A 12500-nucleotide genomic window follows, 5' to 3' on the forward strand; every position below is an offset into this window, starting at 1 on the left:
TTGTATCACAATTGGTGATGGTTAGGGGTGTTGTCATACAACAATAATCATTTTTGTATATGACTGCCACCCCACTCCTATCTTTTCCACCCTATCTTGTCTTCTGATTGTATATCCTGGAGGGAGAGCTTGGACTAGGTCAGGTGTGGAGAACGCTTTCAGCCAGGTCTCTGTAACAAATAGTATGTCAAGCTCCTCATCCTCAACTAGTAGCCTAGTTTCTGTCATGTGTGCTGGTAGAGATTGACTATTAATAAGTCCCATTTTCCACAGGGCCTTCTTAACAGGCCTAGCCACTGGTACATTTTTGTCAGTATTCCCTGTGCTTACCCTGATCTGGCAGTAAGGACAGACAGTCTCCTTGTCAATTAGGTTAACTGGCGAGAATACATGAGCACAATGGGGAGCAACTGTGTGCGTCCAAAGTAATAGCTCTTTAGCATTGTATTTAATGTGCAGGTGGGCTTCTGGTGACATATGGACTGGGTTCCTGGCCCTTGGCAGTGTCCAGACGCGGAGGGGTGCCATAAGTAGGCGTTACAGTAAAAGAACTAGATCGCTGACCTGTACCCTCTATATACACAAGGGCAAGTTCTCTCTATGGTGTTCCCTCTCCTGACCCTCCTGGTCAGCTGTTCAGCAGCTGTTTCAGCCTGTTTCAACCTTCACCCTTTATTATGCCTCAGTGGGACTTTAATCTAGTGATCACTTTTCTGATCTGCACTCCTTTTGAGCCATAACACAACTGTCATCGTAGGCTCCTTGCTATCAAGACGGCCTTCCATCTTGACAATAACATCTACCTGGAGGGTCAGTGAGCTTCAGGCGTTGTCATGTAAGCCTCCTTATGTAAACATCTTCCCAGACAAGCTGATTCTTCGCACTAGAGTTTACTTCCTGCCAAAAGTCTGTCACTCTCTTTGATGTAGGCCAGTCCATCACCCTGCCTACCTTTTACGCTCTGCCACATCCATCTGAGGAGGAGGAGCGACTCCACCGACTGGACCCAAAAAGATCATTGTAGTTCTTCTTTGACCGCACAAAAGAGTTCCGGGTGGGAGACCAACTCTTCTACAGGTATGTTGGAGCAAAGAAAGGGAAGGCCATGCAGAAACTGACCATCTCCTTATGAATCGTGATCTGCATTAAGATCTGCTATGCATTGGCCAAGAAGCAACTTCCTGAGGGCTTGCGTGCTCATTCCACCAGAGCTAAGGCTGCGACTACTGCGGTAGCATGCGATGTTCCAGTCCTGAACATCTGCCAGGCAGCAATGTGGGCTTCTCTACACACGCGTTATTTGCCTGGACAGTTAGGTCTGTCGGGACAGGCACTTTGCTTGTTCGGTTCTGCAGGACTTTTTATTGTGAAACCGTTTTGCAGACCCACCTCCGGGAGTATTGCTTGGGTATCTATTCTGAGGTAAGGAATCTGCGGCTAGAAATCTCTATCAGATGAACAAGTCACTTACCTTCGGTACCGCCTTATCTGTAGAGACTCTGTCTAGCTGCAGATTCATTACCGGCCAATCCATCCTCCCTGCTCTGCGAACAGATTTCTAGGGTCAGGGTTTTCCCTCTTTCAGGGCCCTGGTTTTCCACACCAGTGTTCAGTGTTCTCCGACGCTGCCATGCTGAGCCGAACTGTGCCACTTACGCACGTGCAGGGTACTGCTCATGAGGAATTTCTGGATCCAGTCTTACGCCTGGGGATAATACTAAGGTAAGGGATCTGGGGGTAGATAGAGTCTCTACCAGTTAAGCAATTACTGAAGGTAAGTTGCTTATTTGTCTGCTTGTGTCTTGGAAATTCCGCATCAGCTTCTGGGAGAGGAAGGCCCAGTAGGCAAACTGCCTGTGCAACTTCAGTGACCACATGCTGTTGTCCCCCCCCCCCAATTCAAAGGAGATGCCTAAAGGGTAAGTCCATCTATACCTGACCCCATCCTCAAAGAGCTTTGTAGTGACAGCTTTAAAGTTGGCCCGGCGCTGAAGGGTAACCTGCACGACATCCTGGAAGGTGTTGTCCTGGAAGCTGATAGTTCCTAAGGTCCTTGCTATTTGTAGAACTTCCTCCTTTCCTGAATAGTAGTGGAATTTTACCAAAACACCCCTAGGAATCTATTTTTGGGACTGTCAGTGTTTGTTGGGGTCCGTCCTATGCACCCTGTCGATGCGGACCTTCGGGTGATAGCCATCAAGTAGGTAGGCTATCATGCCTACGACAAAGGCATTCAGTTCAACATCCAAGATCTCCTCGCTGAAGCCCTGAAGCCTCAAGTCCTCTTGTATCAAACTGTTCTCCAAGTCCCCTAGTTTGTGCCCCCTTCAGTTGTGCCTCCAATGTGCCACTTCTTGTCATCATGAAGGAGTTATTTGCTTCCAGACCATCAAATCTAAATTCTGCCTCCATTATCCTTTTGCCCACTGAGTCGATGCCCGAAAGGAGGTCCTGTAATTTCGCCTCAAGGTCGAAGCAGAGATTTTCCAGCCAGCTGTCAAAATCATGGCGGAGTCCGTCATGTCATTCTGTTTTGATACTATAAAGGCTTTCTAATAGGTCTGCTTTCATCAAGGACATTGCGGCTTGGTCGCTGGCAGAGTGGGACATGATGGAATCCCTACACCAGTTAGGTGACGCAGAGACTGACCCAAGTACGCTAAGAGGCTTCCACATGTTGATTTCTTTTTGGGGGGCATAGGAAGATCTGTCGTCTGTACGGCAAACTTTAGATATCCCAAAGCAGCAGTACCCTGGTGAAGTGTACTAGACTCATCGGAGTGCACCAGCTCTCAGAGCACTGCGCAGGCTTCCTCAGCTACAATCAGAGCTGGAAGGTCGACAATCAGGCAGATCAGAGGTGGCGAGGAGCAGGGCAGGCCCCTCGCACAGGTCCTTACCCTCACAAGAAGAACAGGGCACCTCAGGCCCCAGCTCACGGCTTCCTCCATCTCTCACGTGCAAGCCACATAACAACGCCTACCATGTTTTTTGTCCGTGGTTGGTTGAATGTCTTTAATAGCGCAGTGTATGTCAGAATTGTTGGGTGCACGAGGTTCACCATGGTGCTTTGCTTGTGTTGCAGCAATTATTTGTCAGCTACAATAGAATGTCCAAGGATTTAGCTGTCACAAACCAGGCAATATGTACAGACGTGTGATTCAAGGAAGACTGGAAACCTTTGCTAAAAGTCCCCAATGCACACCCCTCCATCAGTTGTACAGGAACTGCTGTGCTAACTAGAGGTCCAATCCAGAGCTTCTGCATGCCAGCTCGATGGCAGTCACTTCATTCATTTGTACATCATTATTGCTTGGACCCTTAAACCCAAGCTGAGCCTATATCAGGTTTATTTGGTCAGCAACAAGTTTTATTTTATTTATGAACTAATATTTTATTTGGAGATTCAAGGGTCCATCTAACTGTTTCAACGTTCTACAATTAAAAAAATGAAAAAGGAATGTTTTTTAGAAGCAGTTACCCGCCTGACAATACCAATCTTCAATTGATACTCTGCTTCCTTCATTGATCATTAATATCTTCTTTTGTCATCACTTGGAAGAACTTTTAATGTTCCCAGTCCACCCCTTAGTGGGAATATTTGTGAAATGGAGGGTTACACATTCTATAGACATTTCTGCCCTCAGCACTGTTACCCTCTGTGACAGTAAATCGCACCGCCGGGCACTAATGCATGTGGTTTCCTCCGAGTACCTGCTTTGACAGTCGAAAGGTTTGTAGGGTTGTGTGACTTACAGCATCATCTGGAAGCATTAACTGTCTGAAAGATGCCACTCTATACTACCCTTGCTGTAAATTACTTGAATTGGTGGTCTCACTGCATTTAGTTTCAGAACTCTTACCATTTACTTACAGCCTCAAAAAAAAGTAAATCTGCAATCTGACATTTCGGCTTGGCCAGCATTGTTCTTTTTTAATATTTTTGGTTTTAAAAGTAATCTCAGTGCATGCCTAGCTTAGTCAAATAAAGCAGTTCATTTATTGCAAGCTGTAATGTTGAAACCTCGCTTTATGATATGACTTAAACATAGTGCAAGGACCTTGCTTGCAAGGTAATAGAGAAGTGAAAGCCGTAGCACGTTATATATATTGCACCTGCTCCGACCTCATCTGGTCGCAGCTAATCTGACAAATGTGAGTCTAGTCTCCCTTATCCCACCCACCGTTTGATATTTTGCCAAACCAACCTCCAAGGTGTGAAAAGGCTGCAAGATCACAAGCTTCACATTACACAGCAGTAGAAAAGAAAGACAGTACTTACTACCTGTGCCTTGTAGCAAGGGCCTGCAGCAACCGGCATCCAAACACTTTTCACATAACAATAACAATGAACTAGGCATAAGCTGATAATAAGAAAATTATATGACCGTACTGTGTTCAGGGCACAGTGAATGAAAAATATCGCATGTAGGGTGTAAGCTAAGTGATTGGCTTAGGTTAGACGAAGTGTTATATGTTAGGCAACTATAAAATAGGTAGAGGAGCAATGTCTCAGTAAATAACCTTGTGTCTTCTGAATAGTCTTAACAGTACCACTGTATTCCTGATGTGAGCCAAAACATTAGTGTCCACCCAAAGGGGGCTGTAACAAATTAGTGGGTAAAACCTGCTGTAATGTTACCCTCCTTTTCATTTAACCAGTGAAAGCCTTATTAAGGGGTATAAATGCTTGAACACAGACAAAACAAGTTTGAATCAGTGCCCCAAACACTAATTCCTCAAGCTATGCCATACTCCAAGCAGGAAAACTCAGCAGGAAGTGGGAATATCAAACCTGGAAAATCCTGAATCCCCTGTATCACGAATTCTGGGAGTGGTGTCACTTTATCATTTTAATAGGGGGTCTTGCCTCTTGGTTGGGGAACTGGTAGGGCTTTGTGTATACTAACCCTGAATTGTTAGTGGCAGAGAGAGATCCTGGTGTGTTATTTTCTTCTTTGAGTGTATTGTAGTTCTCATGAGCTTGGCCTGGATGCTTGTTGCATCCAATGAAGAGTCCTCACGCTGGTTTCCTAGTTGCTCATAGCCAACGTCTGTGTTCACTCTTCAATTAGTAATGGTTTGTACACTTTTTCTGGGGAAAGGCCCTTATTGGTGGTAATTGAGAACCCTCCAGTTCCTGTATGAAATATATAATACAAGTAGAATTCAGGGCTCATATTCCACCACCATACTGTGCCTACTATGGGCATGATTACAAGTTGCACTGTACTGGCGGGTTGCAAACTCCACACCTAGAAAAACCACACGAGTACAATGCAATTTCAGTTTAATCCTCATGGAATGGAGAATAACCATGCAGACCCATTTTTTCAGGGTGAAGTTATGCATGATATTCCCAATGCCATGTATACGAACTCTCCCATTTAGCACCTGCTGTTAGCATGTGATAAATGTGAATGCGAGGGTGGAGAGGTTGTCAATTGGCTATCGGCTTGCAGGGGGGATTGTTGCATGCTTCCCACATTCTGTAGGAGGAGGATGAGCTGGGGTTAGTGCCAGGCTGCCGCTGATTTTACCGGCCCAATTTTCCAGGCAGTAAAACCATGCCTGGTGTTCCTGCACCATGAAAATCCAGTAACTCCAGACTAGTTGGAATCTGGTAGAGCAGTATTCCACTTTTTGTACTCCAGGCCTGTGGAGGAAATTCAGTAGGTTGTTTCTGCTTGGTATTAGGCACCAAGTCTTAGTTCTGCGCTGAAAATATGCGCTCTGAACTTCTTCAAAGTTTTTCTCAGAATCTCTTCTAGAGGTGGAAGAAGAGTATAGAGCTTTCTCCACAGACTGTAGTTCTTTTCATAAGCTTATTGTCCTCTGCATTTCACATATCGGAGAGACAAGATCACTTCATCTTCCCATTTCAGCGTTCCTTCCACAAGGGCAATTGGACCAGCAACTTCCTCAACCTGTCAAAAACAGACTTTTACTTCCAAATGGTGAAAACTGGAAGCAGAGTTGTCCTCGAATAAACAATTGACTACATCAACCCTGGAAATTTCCTCACTGCTCATCAATCTTGCTTCAAAGTTGGATATGGTGTGAGGAAATGTCTCTTTTGTATGGTCAACCCCAGTATTTTTTTACCAGTACCACTGGTTTTTCGACTCTGAGAGTGCACTGAAGCCTGCCAACCAGACCTCAGTGTCAGTACCCTGGCCCCATTACCTGTATGTTACAATGGCTATACCCAATTAGCATAGGCTAACTTATCTGTGAGTCTCTAGTACCTAGTACTCAAGGCATGTCAGTTATAGAGGCACACTGGTTGTGCCACCCTGGGTGTGAAACAGGTAAAACAAGTCTATCAGTCCACCACTACAGACTGTATGAGTAGTTTTAAACTGTTAGCCCCACTATACCATTTAAAGCAATGGCAAAGCCAGACCTCCCTCTGCAATATGTGTAAGTCACCCCTAAGGCAGGCCTATAGAGCCCAAGGCAGTGTGCAGCATATTTCGTGGGCATTGCATGTAGTTTACATGTTCTGGCAGTAAAAACGCAAAACTGTTGTTTTTACTGTGGAAAGACTTGGTCACCCCATTGTCGAGTACAGGGTTACACCCTGCCCCCTCACCTGTGCTAACTCCTGAATGGTGTGACCACCAAAGTTGTCACTCCAAGATATCGGACAACTTGCTAAATTAAGCCTGGCTTGATTTCCAAGTCAAAATTAATAAAGCATGTTTTTGCAAAGTTGCCACTTTGTTGCTTTCAATCGTCTGTACCCTCCACAGTTGCACAAAGAGCCTGTCCCCGAGACAGCATTATACCATCCTGGGGAGATGTGCTAATAACTACCAGGAAAGGTTGGGCTAGGAAGCTCTGGATGCAGAGAGAGGGGTTCTGCAATGTTGGGAGTGAGCTGAATGGTTCATCCTGGAATAGCCAGATGACACACTTCCCTGCAAGTTGTCAACAGGATGAAGGAGACCTAGTAGCCATTTGGCTATTGACTCTGCCTATCCTGAGTGCACTTCCTGACCATAAATAGGGCACCCAGATCTCGACTGTACTGGAAGAAGGACTACCCTGCTGAACCACGGAATGGGCAAAGAGAGGCTGCTCCAGTGTGGACTTCACCTGCTTAACCTAATGTCTAGCAAATAAGAGGGACTGTGCCTGCTGTGTCCTGCTCATTGAGAAGTCATCTCCGGAGCCCAGCCGAAGTACAGAGACTCCATGGATCAGTGGGCTAACCTCCTGTCCGCAGCACACAGGCCCACAACAGCTGAGAAGTCTGCTGGAGCAAGTTGGTAGACCAGAATCGTCAGACCACCACCAAGCGCCGCTGTGCAGCAGCAGGGATCTGGACCCAACACTCAGTTGCACCAGAGTTTGCTGAGCCTGTGAAAGTCACTGCGGTGCAGCTTGCAACTTTGATGGACGTCAATTCTGTGACCAGGATCACCTCATCATCTTCGTGGACCGAGGAGTATCCGCATGAAGACCCTTGCCACACTTTGTACCCATTGATTTTGTTTACAATTTTACAGATGGCAGATATGTTTCTTTTTATATATCATAAGTTTCAGTTTAGGTTGTGTATTTTAGAATATATGTCTTATTGGTACTCTCCAGTGTCCACCACCTGCGTCCTACCTTCATGCCAAGCCTATCTTTCCCCTCGCAGTGAACTGATGAACAGGCCCAATAGGCAAGATTCACACGTACATGATGTATAACAATAAGCTCCTGCCATAACAGTCCAGTTCGACTGTGTAATACATAAGTTGCAGACAACGATGACTGTAATTTGTACTACATGATGTAGCAAAAATGTGGGCAATGGCACGCAGAAACCCCATAACACATACTCGCAAGATGTAAGAATTTGTAATTGAGAATAGCGCAATGATGACATCTATATGCTGTTGTACTAGGCAAAGCTATTTTATGTTTGTGATTTTTACATTTATGTTCTAAACATCTGAATATTTTGTATACTGTTGTGATGATAGTCATGTCCAAAAACAGAAAACACCAATAAAGATATTTAAAGAAAAAAAAATGAAGACCCTTGCCAACCTCATCACATCCACAGCATCCTTGAGTATTTTCAGCATCCTTCATCCCTTGCATCAGGACCACTTACCCATAAGAATTCATTGCAAAGGGGATAAAGTGCCTGGAACTACCTGGAGCCTGCTTCTTATGTGCAGGTAACTGTTTTTGAGGACCTTACCGGTCCCCCTGACTGGCTCCCTACTGGAGTTAGTCACCTAATGTGACTCTAAGTGACCGCATTTCAACTAGCCCAACTTTTTGGTAAAAAAGTTTCAAAGTTTTAAATTTGTTGAATTTGGCAATGCTTGTTTGAGGTTGAGTGAAATGACTTGATTTACTAATCCTTGTAAATTCTGTATCTCCGGAACCCTCTGGTGAATCCTTTTGTTGTGATGTGTAAAAATACATAAAAATACAATCTATTTTAAAAAATTGGTGTTGGATTTCTTGAGTGTCTTGATGATTTCTTCTTCAATTGTGTTGGTGCTGTTGGTGCTGTTTAAACGCATTACACTTGTTCCTTTGTGTAAGCCGTCTCTTAAACTGGGATGCATAGCATACAAAGCAATTCACCTAAAAAACCAGACCACCTCTTTACCTTGACCAAGATTAAACAAACCACACACCTAGCTTCAGTCCTTCTTAGGAGCTATAATACTTTGTTGGTACTCTCTTTCAACTGACCTCAGGCCGAAATCTATCCTGCTGTCATTCAGACACCTAAAGACCTACCTCTTCATACTAAACCTAACTCAAAAGCCCTAACAACTCAATCTTCCTTTCCACTCACTAGTGTCTATGCTGCTATTCTGTTTTACACTCTGTAGCTGGACTTAGATTGGTTAATCCTCCTGGCTCTGTCCTCTGTTTTACCTTGCACTTGTACCGATGTACAATCTTCTGCACTCCTACGTTGCTGTCCTTTACTTATTCCTCCACCTTTTCCCTCTCACTTACTTCGTCACCTCCCTTATTTTCTTCTATGTATTGCTCAAATCAGCAGTTAACTTTATTTTCCTCATTGTTACAGTGTTGCCGTTTGTCCTGTAGTTTCTCCTATCACAATGTAGTTGCTCAGGTGTGCTTGAATTGTTATAATGTGCCTACACACTTCAGTGCATGGATGCTGAATAAAACCATTAAATAGATGACACAAGCACTACATCATAAATCAAGACCTGAACAGTGCTTGATGCTGAACTTCAGAGGGGTCATAAGATCTACAGAAGGTTCTGCAGTAATGAATCACAAGCAGATCGTGCGTTAGAATCTTCTTAACACTGCCAGGGTGTTTGGGATAGTTCTTGTGCAAAGTGGAGACAGAACTCCAAGGTTATTCAGTTTGTTTGTGGACACTGAAACTTAAACATTGGTCATTCAGTATGACCCATGTTCGGGGAGGTTTCAGGTTCTTAACTTACCTCATCAGGAATCTCCCTAAAATAAGCCTTATCACAATGGGAAGGGAGGGGTGAGGTATTGCAAAGTAGGATTACCCAACAATTACCACCTAACATGTCATTGGACTCTTTAAACCTGTGTGTTCTCGTCTTTGAGGCTTAATGCAGACACCTTGGGAAATGTAGATAATAACCAACTGATTCTGCTTTACTGTATGAAAATGGGCACTCTTCCCTGAGTGATGTAACTACATAATTCAAGTTTAAATTTCAGACCCTTTCCGTGGAAGTCTATGGAATCAATGTGAACATCTAGGTGGTGGCACCTGAAGAGTAACTGTATCTAGCCAGTGTCAAACATTTAATGGCTGTTCTTGTAATTTTGCCATGCTCCGAAAGTAAATACAGAATTGGTTAGGAAATACGCAGACACTCTCAGTTCATGCAGCATAGACGCATGACCTGTAGCGAGGCCGCTAAATGAATAAATAAGGCGTTAGAATATTTGATTAAATCCTGTAATATTAGATATATAATTCAGGGATGTAACGAAGCCTGAGTGGACCTTTAAGAGGAAAATGAGTGGTAGTTGACCTCTTCCAATACTAGGAACCGGGGGCTACCACACTGTAGCACCCTGGGTTAAAACCCAGCTATGGTTGTGTAATTGATTTTTTAAGTAAAAATTGCTTTCAAGTGCCAACGTCTCTTCGTGTTTTGGCTTGTAAATAGCACAAACATGATTAATCCATTCTCCTATGTTAGCGGTTTGAACATGCTTGCACCTCAGTTTGCACCAAAAACATGAAGGCCTTTGAGGTCAAATTCAGTCAGATTAAAAAGCTAATTGTTTTGCGGAACAGTGGAGATTTTTCCCTTTATTACACATGGTTCCATTGAAGCTGTGAATGTTTTGCTCGTCTGGCATGTCCTTTAAGCCTTGAAGAGGCGTGTAAATGCAGGTTGGAGGTATTCTTTAATAAATGTATGACAGTCACAGATAAAGCTGTGTATGCAAACTGCAGCTTCTGACAGTTTAGTAGGAGACTAAAACGATCCAAGGGTGGGAGTAACCTTATATTTTGTGGGATTCAGATGGTCTGTGAGTATTCTTTTCACTAGGAATTTGAGGGGGGGCAGACCATTTGCCTCAACACAGGAGTTTTGGGTTAAAGTTTACATCTTGATGTTTTTGATTTAAGAAAGATATTGGTACTGCAGTTTTAGATGGTAGAACATGCTTGTGTTTAATTGAACTCTTCTCTCATCTACACTAGGGAAATGAAGAAGAAGCAGAGACCAAACGAAGGTGAGGAGTTGGACCCATCAGAAGAAAAGACAAAAGAAGTTGATTCTCATCATGCTGGGGGGCATCAACAAAGTGTGAAAGACCTCCCAGCTCAGCTGCCTGTGAAGCGGGGCCAAAAGGTAACAAGGGATGTTGGACAACATATTTCCCTGCTAACTTTGAAAATCTGCTTCTTTTATAAGATTTGTGATGCGATGGGTTGGCCCACGTATTCTTATTAAGTATTTGTTCAGTTTTGTCAAATCGGACTCTTTTCTCTTGAAACTTGTTCTCACATTGCACTTTCCCAGAACTTAATTAAGGTACCATCACTTTTAGTTCATATTTATGAGGCACAAGGTTATGTTCTGAATTGATTTAAGATCTTATTGTGCTATCTTTCCAAGATGGGTCTAAGAAAAATGAATTAAATGACACATGCTAATGTAGGGATTGCTTCAAAAGGTATTTTCGATTGTTAGTGTTCTAGAACTGTTGTTTTGGTTACATCTCATTAAGAGATGCAATTGGTCTTTGATAAAACAAGACCAGAACATTGTTCAAGTCAGTGGAACAGAAAGCCCAGTGACGTGTGGATGGGTAGCTTCTATCTTGAGATGTTGCATAGATTTTCAAAACCAAGATAGTTCCTAGCGCTACAGGATCTGTCAGAAAGTGTGTGTGTGTGTGTGTTTTGTCTTCACACAATCCGCTGCCTTCCTCTTTGGAAGCAAACTGGATTGTGAAATCAAAATGGGGGGTTGTATTTGTGTATACTTCAGACCACCTTTAAAATGAATTATTGTTTTTCAGAGTAAAATGAAAAAAATGAAAGAAAAATACAAGGATCAGGATGAGGAAGATAGAGAACTTATAATGAAGCTGTTGGGAGTAAGTATTTTGGGCTGCATTGCCAGTTCTCTTTTGATTACATTTGAATATACTGCTTATCTTTCTCTATATGTACTTGTATGTCTGTTACACAGTCTGCAGGTCCAGTCAAAGAGGAAAAAGTAAAGAAAGGAAAGAAAGGCAAAACCAAGGAGGTGCCTGGAAAGAAACCGACCCCAAAAGTACAAAATAAATTACCAGCAAATGAACATCTGACAAAAGAGGATCCAAATGCAGTCCAAGTCATAACGAAGGAAGTTGAAGATCTAGCCATGGAGGATCAGCAGGAGGACAAGGTAGGTTATGTATGCTTCGAGTTTCTGACTCCTCTGTTAACAGTCGACAGAATGCCCCGCTGACTGAATGAAAAGTTTATATAGTTCCACTCTTGCCAGCATTGTAGCAAATAACTATAAAAGAAAACACATCTGCACCTAGTCCATGCACTGAAGCAAGTTACAAAATTTGAATGTTTGGAAATTTGTGCAAACTCAAGTGAAAGGCAGTTTAATTGAAGGGTCCATGACCCAGTGACAGCCTTTCACGCAGTCTGATGGAGGCAAATAGTCTGTTGCTTCATGCACAGTCATGATTTATTAAAAAACAAAGTTGGTTTTACTTATGGTAAGACCAATGCTGAATGAGTGGAACCCCGTACTCATATAGGCCTTTCTTAGGGAGGGGAAGGGGCATTGTAACAATTCCATTTTGGTACACATTTTATTGTTCTACAAACAGTAATTGTTTTTAAAAACAATTTTTATTGATTTTCCATACATCCCAAAAGAGGTTTCGATTACATACCCCAGATAGGAAGCAAAGTCACAGTGCAAATCAGGTTATTTATGGCACAGCTGAAGCACCATATGATGTCCATATCAACTTTTCAGGCACTG

The 12500-nt window shown here is 43.2% G+C and overlaps 1 protein-coding gene across 2 annotated transcripts in view; it reads left to right on the forward strand.

The window, feature by feature from the left end:
* NEMF (nuclear export mediator factor) overlaps window positions 1-12500 on the forward strand; it is a 453826-nt gene that overhangs the window by 387491 nt on the left and 53835 nt on the right. For both annotated transcript variants that reach the window (XM_085627010.1, XM_085627011.1), the window contains exons 26-28: window positions 10703-10853; window positions 11527-11604; window positions 11700-11900. In XM_085627010.1, coding sequence (XP_085483136.1) covers window positions 10703-10853; window positions 11527-11604; window positions 11700-11900 — 430 coding nt within the window. The remainder of the gene's footprint in view (window positions 1-10702; window positions 10854-11526; window positions 11605-11699; window positions 11901-12500) is intronic.

This window comes from Triturus cristatus, chromosome 9 (assembly GCF_964204655.1).
Source record: "Triturus cristatus chromosome 9, aTriCri1.1, whole genome shotgun sequence".
NCBI classification, from domain to species: Eukaryota; Metazoa; Chordata; class Amphibia; order Caudata; family Salamandridae; genus Triturus; species Triturus cristatus.